Genomic DNA, 15,548 nt, shown 5'->3' on the forward strand with positions numbered 1-15,548 from the left:
GTAATTAAAAAAATAATAAAACTTTTGCTATTGGTTTGTCTCTATGGCCACTTACAATAGATTTAGTTGAGAGAAACCATATATGGTTATGAGAATTTTATCAAGTTTACGATAGATCCTCCTAACACCGAATAGCTTTTTATTGGTCACTTCAGTAAAAAACTTCACTTTCTTAAAAAACACAAAACATCAATTTTATCCTACTGTTCTGACCATGATCTGTATAATCTTTCTATTGTTCTTGAAGTTTACTATCACCTATGTTATAACTTTTTCGCAAAAATCAACTTTCCTTTAAAGATTTTGAATAAACATCAACTTACAATTAAATGGCCTTTTATATCAGCAAGGTCTATCCTCATTGAACTGGTCTGATAGGGCTTAAGTACCAAATTTTCAAAATTCCAAACTCTAAAGTGGTTTTAATAGCGTTTATTGGAAATAATTAAACACATCTCATAGTTAGTAATAATAAACAAATGAATTAATTCAAATTATGATCGTGTTCAATAATTAACTTAAAGAGAAAATAATGAAAAATATTTTCCCAGATTGAAAAAATAGTAATGCCTGTAGAACAGGCTTGTCCAGCTTACAAAGCATTAAGGGCCAAAATAAAAATCTTGAGCGAAGATGCGGGCCACATAATAATTCTATACTTTAAATTTTTAACTTTAGTCTCAATAAGGTAAGATAAAGTTATTAATAAAACCAAAAGCAGTATTTTTTCTTTTTATTGTACTTATACAATTATACACGTATTTGTTATACATGAATAAGGAATATACAAAGACAAAATATTTTTATCATTTATCAATCCATAAAAATCTTGCAATGACAATCAAAGTATATATTTAGTGTGAACATTGATGTGTTCCAGCAGCATCCACTTACGAACGAACCTCTAGTTCTGTTGTAGCCAACCTCATGAGATGAAAGAAAGAAACATCTGAAAGTTTATTTCTATTTTTGTTTTTTATAAACTTCATCGACGAAAACACTCACTCTTTCACGTAGGTACGTGCTTTCGAATATTGATGATAGTTTTAGTCCTTAAGTTCGCAAGTTTGGTGGTCAACTTGAGAAATATAAATCACTACATTACTTTAACTAACTTATAAAGCAGCATATTAGGTACAATATTGTTTATATTAAATTATAAAATCTCTTTCCAAGAGAAGGCGTTTAAAATTAATTTTGTTTTGTGTAATAAGCTCCCGTGTGCCGGAAGCTGGACAACCCTGCTACAGAAGATATTACGTAGAAGTATAATACACATACTAATATACTACAGTGTAATAATATAGTTGGAAAGATAAAAAATTTAGAAAAATTAATTTCGAACTTAAAATTTTAATTATTAATGTCGCAAAAGGATGCCCGAGAATGATGAAAAACGCACAATTTAACTAAATTTGTGATTAAATATTTTAGTGTTCCACTGTGATTATAAAAATAGCCAGTTTTTACACACAGTTACTTAAATATGAAAGGATTAATTTTAGCTCAAATTTTGGTGGTAAGTTATAGTTATTTACGCGGCAACGGGTTTTTCTTTATTGTTTAAGACTATTTGGAAAAAAAAATTGTAGAAACCAAATTATAAAAATTATCTGTGATACCATATTTGAAATATTTATTCTGGTGTATTTGCTGCACTATGAGGTAACGCGGTAACTACTACTCAATAGTAAACATCAACAATTTAATCCAAATTTTAGATCTAATAAATATCTTTTTATGCTACTTTGCGTAATCTTTATTGATCGCCATCCATAATACATTTCTTTAAATTACTATGGTCCACTAATAATCTTCTAAGAGAATAAGTTATTCTTAATTTAAAACAATTTTGACTTTTTTTTCCTCTCAACTTTTATTCTTTAAAATTTCTCCGAATTTTAGAAATTTTAAAGAATAAAAGTTGAGAGGAAAAAAGGATCAAAATTGTTTTAAATTAAGAATAAACTAAACCACTCTCTACTATAAAACACTAAACAAGCATATATAAAATAATTAAGAATAAGTTATCTTAGTTATTGGAGCTGGTAAATAAAATGAATTTTATTATTATCAAAAATAGTACTGGGACTCAAAAGAAAATCAACTTGTAATTTTTGTTTAATTTAGATTGAAAACATAATCTTTGTCTTATTTGACTTCACTCCTAAGATAAAGCCGTCACCATTATACTATGTACTTCCCCTAGTCAAAAATAAATAAATCGTGGTCCAGCATCACTTGAAAGAGACAAGCCCTATTAGGCTGTCATAATTTATGAAGTTGGAGTGTAGTGTCACGAATATTGCAAAGTTAGCATTACCTATGTTATTCCCCATGACCTTAATTTGTTTTTTTATGAACACTCCGCTACTTCACAGTAACAATGCTAGACACTCAGCAATAGTTTTCCATCATATTGAAACAATTCGCATTATACAACAAGGTTGAAGAATTATTCCTTTCTTCATAATTCTGTTGATAAATTAATATTTTTTGGTTTCATAAAAGTTCGTTCAATTTGTAACGAACTTGCCGATGCTTGGTATAAACTAACCCTTAAGCTGAAATTCTGCGGTGAAAGTAATAGTGATAGTAAATTTGTTGGCTTATACGCCGATAGTTGATAGTAATACCAACTATCAACAAAATCCTGATAATCCGACTGGGAATGTGTAGGATACACGATAATAATGGCTGCGATTGCTTCCAAGATGACTATTACTATCACGACCAATATTACCCTGAACCCCCGCTTTTAGCTTCAGAAAAGATTGAAGAAACACTCGTCCAAGAGCTGTTGATAATCTACTCTTCTTGAGCTGTAGCAGCTCCAGGGTTCCTCAGAGAGTAGAGAAAAATGATTGAGATGTGGAGATACACTCATCTGTCAAAGTATATTTCAAAAAATTTTGTTATTGAAGCTTAAACTCAATTTCTATCAAAATATTTGTAAAGAGCAATTGATAAGGTCATGATCAAGATGTATTTTGTCCATTTTCTGACAAAATCTATTTCGTACCGGCATTATGAATTATTTTTGGAAAGAATAATCCAAGAAATTTGAATTTTTTTAGATCATAATGCTTCTTTTCACTGATTTATTTAAATTTGAAGATTTTATTCACTAATAAATAAATTTTGTTCATTCCAACTGAAGAAATGCAAATGTTTATGGTCAAAATACGTTTTTATTTTGACTTCCTCAATTATTTCGGTCTAATGAACAATTATTTATTAAAAGACTGAGGAGAAAGCAAGATCCCCCTGCCCTCAGAGCATTTGGCCCTACCCTCTATGATGAGGTCATATTGATTCAAGTTTTACAAGTTAATACACCATTATTATTATTATTGTTATTATTTCAGCTACAACCATATTTATGCAGTCATATCTATCTTATAACTATCAGACATGAAGTAACCTAGCAAAGCTATTGCTTCTTAGATTGTAAGAAGTATATTTAAAAGCCAATGTTGCATTTTATTTTGTAATAAAAGTAAATTTTAAAGTTTTTGATGTTGAGTTCGTTAAATGGTGCCCTAAGTTCAGGAGACACCGACCTATTGGTGTATTATTAACAGTGTTGGAAAATTAAGTAATCATTCAAGATCATTAATATCTGAAGATACATAATTCTGTTGCTGAAGTGTGTATCAATGAAAAGAATGTTATTGAGTATAAAGTTCAGTAATTGATGGTATAGTAGCCAACACAGAAACTGAAAAAAAAAAATCAGTCAGCCCACAAATCCATTGAGGAAAAACTTAGTGAAAGTCGTAATTGAAAAATGCTATATTTAATTTGCTGAAATGAAGTAAGGGAGAAATCTCGTAGTAAAATTAATGGATTTGTAAAAAGCAAGAACCAAGAAATTAAGAAATTAAAACCATATTCGAAAATTCTACATAAATTAAAGAAACCAAATAAACTTGAAATGTTCAATGAAGTAGCTGTATCAAAAGAGGCAACTCCACATAGCAATTAAAATAAAAAAATGTTGCCTTAGGAGATGTAATGAAAAAGTTGAAATCAGAAATAAAGGAAAATGTTGACCACATTCATAAATGGCAAACTAGTAAAGCTGTTATATATTTATGATGTAATTACAAACCAAATAACATTAAAATTTAAAGCAAGTGAATTTAATATGTCAAATTAATTTATCCAGTTATGTTATTAGTATAATTCACAAAAAACACCATTTTAAACCGAACTTTATTTTATTTATACCGAAATTAATTTATAGTTAACTAAGATTTTAATTATTTATTAGTATTAGTTAATCAATAATTTAAAAATAAATTCCAAATACCAAAAATGAAATCAAGAGATTTACTCCATTATATGAGAAATTCTTAAGTATTACCAAAATAACATCGAATGATTATTAACTATAAAATAATCCTATACCATGATAAATATTGAATTCAAAAGTTTAAAATAAAAAACTTTGTTAATTGAAAGTTTTACTTTGTTAATTAAAAGTTTTACAAGTACCAATATCTTATCACAAAAGCTGTATAACCAAAACCTCAAAATACTGAACCAAATTGTTTGAAGGAAAAAAGGATTAGGTCAATATCAAAGAATGTAAAAGAATTTGTGATATATCAATCGCTATTTGAATACTACAGGTGTGATGACATTTTAATATGTCATATCCATATGTAACTAACTACTACTGTTTAATTTTATTACATCAAATTTTAGTTCACCGTCTTATAGTAATTCAAACAATATTTTAATCTTTGAAATAGCATTTATTGTTTTGAAATTCCATTAGATAGAAATAATACATATATATTACTACTTTCAGATCCCCTTTAGATATATTATAATGATGTACTTGGTCATATTTTTTTTAGACAATTTTAATACTAAAGATTAAAATCTATTACTGATAAAATAAACTAAATATAAAAATAAAAATAAACTATTCTTATTCCTCATTCTCAATAGTTAGTTATATGATTCTATTTTGTTAAATTGTGTTAGAAAATACTTGAAAATTTCCCTACAGCATTTTAACTAAAATATCAGAAGAAAAAAGAAACATTGATTCCGTTTAACCCACTAGTTATATGATCATAATGATTTTTCTCTTATTTTATGAAAAAATAAAACTATTATAAATGAAATATTGGTAGATATTATTGATATTTTTAGAATTGCATGAATTTAGGCTTGTTGTAGTCTGTGATTATAATCATTTATCACAATCGCGTTTCTTCTTTACTGAAGAAACGAGAAAGAGTAAAAGATGAAATGATTCTTCAAAAAGTAAACGTTAAAAGTCTAAGGGTTGAGGCCCACAGATTGAAATGGAGCTGGGCTGGCCACTTTACCAGAATGAAAGACGATATATGGACCAAGTATTGCACAGAGTGGATCCCAAGAGAGGACAGCAGGAAAAGGGGGCAACCACATCGCAGGTTGAGGTATGAACTAACAGTGTATAGGTGAAAACTGGTGGCTGTTTGCGAGGGACAAATCCAGGTGGAAAAAGTTATAAAGAATATTTAGTTTTATGTTTTCCTTTCAGTGTATGTTTGTAAGGACTCTCTTTTGTTTTTTATGTTTTTGTATATTTATTAATGTTTTTATTTCTTCTACCCTGCTGTAGCCAACTACTATAAATTCCTCCCTATGGGAGAGACTTTTGTCAATACTGGTGCCAATAAAGCTATTACTATTATTATTATCACAATCGCGAATTCAGAACTGAGATGGTCAACATGATCCAATCACCTATAGATGTAAATTTAATCAAACATTTAATTGCTTTCAATTGATTTAAGATGTGTCCAAAAGAACAAGAGAACCATTTGTTGAGCATTTCTTAGCACAACTGGCATTCCCAAACCAACTCTGCTGATCACCATGGACTACAGAATCAGTCCATTCCTCGATATAACTAGCGTTACCACAACACGTTGCAGATAGTAGGACTCCTTTAGCTCGGCGGCAGTTCCTGATATTTTCACTGTTTCAAGACCCAAAATGTTTTAAACATTATTGCATTTACAGCAAACTAAAAGCCTTCGAAATATGACCCTTAGTTATCAAAACACCGCTGCCAGCATTATTCCCATCGTTCATAGTCCCCCTGCTACACTTCTCCTGGAAGGCTAATAGAGGACCTAGTCGAAGAAGCCTTCCTAGGTCGCTGGAATCATATCAAATCAATGCTCTTTTAGGACCTGTTAGGTCAACTTATTCGAAGGAACTAGCTATATCGGGGCTGTTGGGTTGCTGCAGCAGTGTTGCCACGTTAAACTGAAAGGTGCGTTCGCAAAGTTTCTAGACTTTATATCTTGAGCAGGAGAGGGTCAAAAAGTGATCCAAAAAGAGTTAGTTACTTCCAGACAGATTGTCTGGGGGTCAGTTTTACTCCGAGGGTTTGAAGGATCGAGTCCCACCTAGACATAGAGACGATTTGGTTCTTAACAATGACAAAGTGTTCTCTCACAAGTCGCCACCACCACCGACAATTTTTAGTTCTCTGTAAAAAATATTTGAATAAATTTTTGATTCTTAGACGTCTTGAAACTTAGTAAACACACAATGTTTGTAATATATTTGTTATTTCGTTGAATATTAATACACAAAATGTTTTGCAATTTTCAATAAATTCTATATTATGAATTGCTTTTCTCCTATGGCTAAGAAAAAATTATAATTAAGGGTTCACATTAAATAAACATTCATGCATTCAAAAATTGCAGCTCATTTTAATCATAACTCTTAGTTGTGTGAAAACATATAGATAAAAAGTTCATATTGCTTCTAATGCTGTTTAGAATTTTTCAGTTACTATATTAAATTTATTTCATTGCTTTGATTATCACATTCATTCATAGAAAAATTTCCAGTATTAGATTTTTTGACTCCAAATTATTCTAAAATAACAATGATGGTAATAAATCTATTTACAACTTCGATGGAAAGCAATTGGTCTCTGTGATTAAATTATACGTCAGGAACTGGCATTTTTAGAATAGGTGGATTCAAGGAAGATCAAGGTAACTGGTTCTCGGAAGCAACTACGCAAGAGCCCGCCAACGTCACAAAACTAGTTGTGCCTAATTTGTGGTTGAGCTTCCAGTTGTTATTTACCGTTCGTACGAACTAATTACAAACTAACAATAAATGGAAGTGATCGGTCATGATCAGAGACCGGATCTTTCTGCAGTATAAAAAATAGACGTGCGTAAAATTGTGCATAAAACGCCCAAATCCTGCAAAAATTAACTTTATTTTGTAATGTATAATTTAATATGCTCTTGGAAAGCTTAGCTAGACTAATTTGAAACAAAATAAATTACTTAATACTTACCACTTTTGTACACACACACAAACTAAACTGCTTTGATTAAAAACCCACAATTGAAGATTTAAGAGGAAGCTTATTGCATTTAATGATTTTTTTATCCCTACAGTGAAGAATGGAAAACTAAATTTTAAACTTCTTAAAATTACTACATTTTGAGATTTTGGAAAATTAATCAAAGTGCTGTGTGGAAAGGAGTATTTAAAATATTAAATTTTAGTATTTAACTCCAAACATTATATTTGACAGTTCCAAGTTCCAGGATGCTTTATAATTTTATAATTTTAATTTCATTTTTCATACTTAAATCTGGAAAAAATATCCATGCTACCTAAATATTTAAATTTAATTTTTCATATTTTTAATAAAAAAAAGAAGCTCAACTTGCATCCCTAGTATCCAATCATTATTACTTTTTTTAAATAAAATTATCTTAAGATTAAGAACTTTGTTCTATTATGTTGAGTGTCAACTTGTGATTACCTAAAACAGAGATTTTGGATTGTCTCTATTATCCACAGATCGTGACAATTACCTAGCCAAATTATAACTAGTGACCGAGATAGGAATAGTTATATAACATATAGGAATAACGAATATCAATTTAAGCTTCCTGACATTACTTGTTGGATGAAGATGAACAGTGGATTTGCTAAAAGAAATGAACAGAAAATTGGAAAATTTTCCCTGATTTGATTATTGATGAGAAACAAATTATTTTTAATTACTTTTACTCAAGAGGAATTCCATGTTTTACTAGAAAAAATAGAAAATTCAAAAAGAAAAAAATAGCACATTTTAAGAATTAAAAGGGCCAATAGAAAAACAATGCATGTTCATGAAAATGTTGAATTCATAATACTTTTATTTTATCTGATTTTTTTTTAATACCTCACTATTCAAATTTTATGCACAAAAATGATTATGATATAATGGAAATAGTAATCACTAACACAAAATCAAGAAAAAGAAGAAAACACATAAATGAAAAAAAACAATAACTATATATATTTTTTATTTGTTAATGATTGTTTATTTATGATTGAAGTAAAGTAAAAAATAAAATAAATATAAATTTCTTAAAGAAAAAAAAGAAATTATAAAATAGAAGCACAAAATATATTAACAATAATAAATAAATATATTTAATATTTAAAAAAAATATTGTTATTTAATTACATACTACAAATTAATCAATTTACAAAATATTCTTTTTGACAAGGTTGGATGGTTTGATACACAATATGTTTAATGTACTACATGGAAGTATATCTAAGAATGTTTGTCCAGCAGAAACATGCCAGGTGTGATAATAAGTAAAACAACCGTAAACCTTGGACACAGGGGCTTCGGACACCTACTTTATCTATCACATTTTACTTTTATAGTACTTGCTAATGAATAAATCAGGTAAGTTGTAGTAGGTACTTAACTTACAATATCATTTATTTTTTTAATAAATTTCGTGCTACTATTTAATAACTTATATTTTATAGCTACTATTTTATAATTTATAGTTTATAGCTACTATTTCATTTTAGAAATGTATAGTGTTTATTTATTTTAGTATAGACTTTTGTAGAGATCCAAATATGTAGATATTTGCAAAATATAAACTATACATTGTTATAAATCATAGGTACCCTAGGCTGTAAGTACTTCCCAACATATGAAATGATTAAGCATCAGTCCATTTTTAGTAGTAGAGAATGAAAAGATGCAAAAGTATTTAATTAATTAATTAATTAATTGCATAATTTCACTTATATTTATAAAAGTATTCCAATAAAGATAGATAATCATGGAGAAATACATATATATTTTACAATAAAATAAAATGTAGATTTTCATATTGAAGTCTCATTCAGCAGAAAAATGGGCAGCATACTCCAAGAAATCTAAAAATCATATATTAAATAAAATTTAAATATTTTAGAATTTTAATGACTGAGTTTTTAGTAAGTTAATGTAAGAACTTACATTGGGGCAATATGACATTTGAATGGTAGAAATGCTTTGGGATCATCAGCAAAAACATTCAAAGGACAATGTATGAAGTGGACACAATCAGACCCATCTGCACATTTAGAATGTGAAGAATTTCCCTAAAAATATAAAAAATATTACTATTTTTAAAAATAATAAAATATTGCTTTACAGCTTTAAAAATTAGAGTGCTAGAAGTTTAATTACATCAACAATTATTAACCATCCCATGATTCTAATTGAAAAATAGATAATAAGCATTATCTATTTATTTAACAGGAATTTGAATTTTCAGGCAAACATGTTTAAAAATATTTAATGCCAAAGCTGCAAATAACTTACATTCCTTAGTCTTAAATTATTAAATACTGTTTCATATGAATACAATTTCATCTTGCATTATTGCCTCTTGGTTTCCTAAATTTAAAAATTCATTAAGTAATTAAAAATTAATATCTTACTATTAAAATCTCACTTCCTGTGTGCAGGTAGGCCCTGCTAAATATTATATGCCCCGATTTTTAGCAGCTTGAGCTCTGGGCATATAATATTTAGCTCCGTTCCCTCTTTTTTCAGTTCCCTCCAAGCATTATAAACATTCAAGCTTGTACACATTATACATTATTCAACATTATACAAATTCAAGCTTGCATATTATCAGCTTTCAACACACGTGCAACATTATGTGTTCTTACTTAATATAAAGTTGCTTCAGTTTGAAACAGATGTTATAATTGCTCCTAATAAAACCTGAGTTAGAGCATTCTGTGTATATTATTAAACAAATTTTAAATCTATTTCTAGAACATTTGATTTTAATCTGATTATTTTTAGGCAAACAGCAATATTTATTATAAACTAACATTTCCTCTTTGTTCATTTCATGCCAATACTTTACGAAAAGCATGGAAATCCAGGATGTCTTTCTTTTTTGTTTTAAACTGAAAGATTTGGCATGCATTTTTGAAAATAAAATCATTATCGAACATTAAAATGAACCGAAAATGCTCTATTGCTCTGTATGTAACTCATGGCCTGAACACTGGATGTTCAATTAAAAAAAACAATATTCTTAAATTTTTCAAAAATGAAGAAATTTACCTAATTTAATTCAGAATTGATGAATGAAGCCCATGATAAATTAGTCACATGGTTTTGGTAAAGTTTAAATATTCTATTTTAATCTGGGATAAATAAAATGTTGATCATTAATCTAATATAAATATATATAATCTTCAATTACTTGAAAAAACAAACCAAAATTATTGTTTAATAAATAAACTTTATCCCATTTAAGTCTCAAACAATTTATTTTTCTTTATAAATCCAACGTTTCGCCTAATTCGGCCATCCCTAAGGACAACCTTAAATACAAATTTAGAACATCATTTTTAAAAAACTTCATGCAGGCTATTCTTTCCAGGTCAATAATTTCAGTCCAACCTTTTAATCACAGTCAATTTACACTATTATTCTTTATTACAACATTATTTGTAACCTTTATGTTTACCAAAATCATATTAGGGAAACATATAACAACTGATGTTAACAATGTTGGATTCTGTTAGATTTTATAGCATAAAAATCATTAAAAAAAAAAAAAAAAAAAAAAAAAAAAAAAAGGAAAGAGTATTCGAGATCAACTTTCCTTTTTGCATATACCAACTCAATTATTGTGGCAATTCGGCCAGTAATTATTCAATATTCATAATAGACTTCTTAAATTAATGTGAATTATTTTTAATTACATTCGTAGAATTGTTTAATGCTTTCTAGATTATTTTACTTTATTTGCCTCTTATATTTTTCATCAAAAATAAAGAATAAAAGCATTACTGATTATAAACAATAAATAATGGAACCCCCTAAGAAGAAAATTTTAAATTTAAATAAATACTTGTAATAATAACATAATTGATAATTCTGAACAAAGCATTTGATGAAAGAATGACTATGCAATGTAAAGGTAATAAGAGTACAAAATATTTGTGGGTCAAACCTTATTCAAAGCGATTAAATCGTTTTCATCGACATCTTTTGGAGGCTCAATAAAAGGGCATACAGCTCCATTTGTATGATTGAGCCAGCTGACACATGTGTAAGGAACTTTATACATTTCTTCCGGATACTCCTCTTCTGGAATTATAGAGTAAAGTTAATCTCCACAACAGTTCATTTAATAATAAAGAATATTTATTTATTTTTTGTTAACATTAGTTATAAAATTAGTAATATAGGATATGGCATATAAAAGAAACAAGGTAATCACTTAATTTCAACCACACTTCTAGTTAATTTTGATTTGAAAGATCTCAGGTTCAATTAATATTACTTATTGGTGGATTTCATCAAAAATGATTTGCAATGTCACAAGCACAAGTGTTACAAAAAATATCATTATAGGTAAATACTTCTTTGTTTTATTTTTCATTAAAATGGTTGTTCCATCATTCCATTTATTATTTGTGTATTATTTTTCTTAAATTTTTTTTTAGCATTTACATACAAAAAAGCCACTAGTGTTACCAATTTTTTGTGAAACTTTAAGTTGACTGACGATAGACTACTGACATTTTCATAAATCTTATCTGGCAAATTGCTTATTACAATAATTACTAGCAAAAATAAAAATAAAAAAAGAAATAAGAAGATAATTATGTTTTATTTTTTTCCAATTGAGTAACATCTATAACAATTTTTAAAATATAATACTTTTTAATTTAGAATCTAAAATGTCAGAATCAACAGTTATTGCTTAAAATGTTCTTCCAGATGAAGGTAAGTATGGTATTTTTTTCATTTCTTTAAAATTAAAAAAATTCTGTTTACAAATTTATTCTAACTAGTGAGACATGCAAATTATCATTTTTTATTAAATCCACCATTACACAATAAATTACAGGTATAAATTTTCTATAAAATTTCCACTTTGTAATCACATTTTATGGTTTATATATTGGGTTTACCTCCCATAGATTCTCCTCTTTAGGTAAGTGGATCTGAAGATTCTCAACCTATTCTACCCAGAGTAGGAAGGTCCATATAAATAAAACCAGTCAATAATTCATCAATATTTTTATAAAAATAATATATTTTTTATAATACAAGCCATATATAATTTAATCCTTGCCCCCATGACTTCATGAGTTGATATTGTACCATCCTATATTATTGCTGCTTGTATTGTAAAAACTCTTTGAGAAGTTCCTCCTCATGAGATTAATACCTCTGATTGAAAAAAGAAAGCTCATAACTGATCATCAATTTGGATTTCAGCAGAAACAGTCAACCATTGATCAAGTACAGATAATCACTCATCAAATTGAGAAAGAAGTTAAAGAAGCATAAGTTTGCTCAGCTATCTTACTGGATGTAATAAGAATAAGATAAGAAGATACATATTATGGGTTTCATGAAATATTTTCCAGTGTACCACAGGTAAATGTGCCCCATTCTCTTTCTGATATTTACCGCTGATATTCCAGAAGCTGAAAAAGGTGCCATGGCTACCTTTTCCAATGATATGGAAATTCTACATAGGAAATGATAACCAAGAAACCATCAGAAAATTAAATATCACAATAGCCAATATAAAAGATATACTTCAAAATAGAAAATAAAATTGAATGAACCAAAGCCGATGCATGTTGATTTAGTTAACAAAAAAAATAAAACAAATACCTGCTGACTACAATGAATAACAAAGTGATCCCCTATTTAAATTAGGCCAAATATCTCATGATGTCATTGGTCACAAATCTTTGTTGGAAAGAGCATGTTAACAAAAAAAAAAATAATTCACTTCAACTTGAGAACGTCTAATTTGAGAAAAGACTTCTTGAAAAAATTAAGCTACCAACCAAAAGCCTTATAATTTGCAGTGCTAATGATAAATTCAGTTTCCACTGTTAAGCATAGAGTCAATCTTGGTCTGGAGTTGTACAAATGGTGCTGGAAAGGAAAACAATTGTAAAAGACTTGTATGTATGTGTAAAAGAATGTTTGAAGGATCAAGTCGGAAAAGGAATTGTGCACCAACATTCCAACCTAAACCAACCAAAGAGCATTATAGCGTATAGTAAAATGTTTATGTATTACCCCCATAGTAGCTAACTCTATATTATTTATGAGAAATAATTAAATATATAACAATACCTGGTGGGGGTGTTGGTACGGGTGGAATTTCAGTTCCATTTAAAATTGGTGGTAGTATAGGAGGAAGAGGTTGTACAGGTGGAAACGGCCTCACTGGAAGAAAATATAGCAATAGATAATAATAGCAACCATTTTACAATATTGGTATTAATTGTTTATTGAACATACCCATGTTCAATAGGGCAACATAAATTGACTCATAAACAGAGTAGTACTGAGTGAAAAATCTAATGAAATTGACAGAAACACTCTTGAATTCCCAAAAATAAAATCTATTAGCTTTGCAATAACATGTTCAACTTATAAAAATGGAATCATTATCAATTATGTAAAACTAATACTATGAAAATGACCTCAAAGAAATTACAGATAAAGCCCTTTAATCGGGAAACATTGTAAGATTTGAAATAATAATTTTTCAAGCACTTAAAAACACAATTTAGAAAATTGAAAAAATAAGAGTAAAAAATGAAAAAGTATTTTTTAAATTGGCAAAATGGTTTATTTACTTTTTGGTAATTAACGTAATAAATAATAATTAGTTTTCAGATTGATTCTAATGGTTTTTAAATTCATAAATTTTTGATACTTAAAATCGATACTTCCTATTAATCCTCTTTTATTGAGGCACCACTAAGGAAAAAATTTATTGTTCATAAGTAAGTGAACATTTTCTCAATGTTTTGAGAATTCCAGAAATACATATAACTGAATGTATATAAATTGTAAAGTTGGCAACTTGGCATCCTTTAAACAGGAATAGGCAAACAAATCATTTAACGAAAAGTTGGTGATTGGTATAAGAAGATTATCCACTTTTAATTTCCACTAAACCTTAATTCAGGTTACCGATAATGTAATAAATACTTATTCATTGAGAATATTGTTTGAATATAATGGATATAGATTTAGTTAGATACAACTTAACTTTTCATATAATTCTATAATTTTCATAGCTAAGCAGTACAGGAGGGTAATGAGAAATAGAATTTTTGAAACCACTACTTTTTAAAAAGAACATCTGTAAACCATCAAACCTTGTTTAGGTTTTTCATGTATAGTATTTAATCTTGTTTCGCTGTGAGCAACAGTATCACTTTAATAGAAAACTCACTGCTTTTATTTAAAATATATCAACAATTTCAGTAAACAAATTTATGGTTATTAAAACAATTTTATATAATAATTATGATGAAGCACTAAAGCATCAGTTGCTCATCTTTATACAGACAGTTCTGAGTAAAACAAAACTAAACAGATAAATTCTGAAGTCAAGGGAAAATATTGAAGGAAAGAATCAATGAAACCTATGACTTCCGTAAAGATATCAGTAAAAGATACCTCTGGAATCTTTCTATGGTTTGTGATTAAATCTATTGGTATTAGGCCTGCTCCAAACAGAAGTATTAAAGATTGATATTGATGAAGCAAAGAAAAGTAACATAATTTACAAGAAAAACAAACAGTGACTTTAATTATATTTTTTCATGAAGATGCTGGTTAATTAGCTAAGTATAACTAGCTGTGTAAGGGCCACCACAGTTAGCACATTTAAGAGTGGAAATGAATTTAATGGTACATTTTTTGGTTAAATGTTCAGCATATTTCAAATATTTTGTTTTGAGAGTTTTATATAAGTTTTCCAGCTATGTTATAAAATGATTAGGATTTATAACATTGTATTACACTCATTAATTTTCTGTAATGTTCCAGCAGAGCAATATAGTAGGAAAAAATTGTCACTGTTTTGTATCAGCTGTTTCATTAAAGATGAAGATTGGGAGGATTGAATATTGTGAGATTAAAAGCTTTTTCACCCAATTAAAAATAGTTTGGGTTACTATTAACCTACAATAAAACAAAATATCAGTAATTTATAATACTTAATATTAGGTGGTATGTTACTTTGCACAAGAGTTTTATTAGCTACTATGACATAATTTTTTGATTAATAACTTTATTGAGAATGACACCATGGTCTTCCTTACATTAAGGATAATATATTAAATGTTTATTCTGATACTTAATATTCAAGCCATTTTTAAATTTGTTTTTAGATACTTATTAATTTAGC

At 28.1% G+C, this 15,548-nt stretch overlaps 1 protein-coding gene across 1 annotated transcript in view; it reads right to left on the reverse strand.

Moving 5' to 3' along the window:
• Positions 1 to 8,560: 8,560 nt before the first annotated feature.
• LOC106687446 (inter-alpha-trypsin inhibitor heavy chain H4) overlaps positions 8,561 to 15,548 on the reverse strand; it is a 30,287-nt gene continuing 23,299 nt past the window's right edge. Inside the window, exons 19-22 of the mRNA XM_014431332.2 lie at positions 13,475 to 13,567; positions 11,319 to 11,455; positions 9,314 to 9,438; positions 8,561 to 9,231 (exon numbers count right to left, since the gene is read on the reverse strand). Coding sequence (XP_014286818.1) covers positions 9,198 to 9,231; positions 9,314 to 9,438; positions 11,319 to 11,455; positions 13,475 to 13,567 — 389 coding nt within the window. The 3' untranslated portion in view covers positions 8,561 to 9,197. The remainder of the gene's footprint in view (positions 9,232 to 9,313; positions 9,439 to 11,318; positions 11,456 to 13,474; positions 13,568 to 15,548) is intronic.

The sequence above is a fragment of the Halyomorpha halys genome, unplaced genomic scaffold, assembly GCF_000696795.3.
Source record: "Halyomorpha halys isolate HHAL.00 unplaced genomic scaffold, Hhal_1.1 Scaffold965.1, whole genome shotgun sequence".
Classification (NCBI taxonomy): Eukaryota; Metazoa; Arthropoda; class Insecta; order Hemiptera; family Pentatomidae; genus Halyomorpha; species Halyomorpha halys.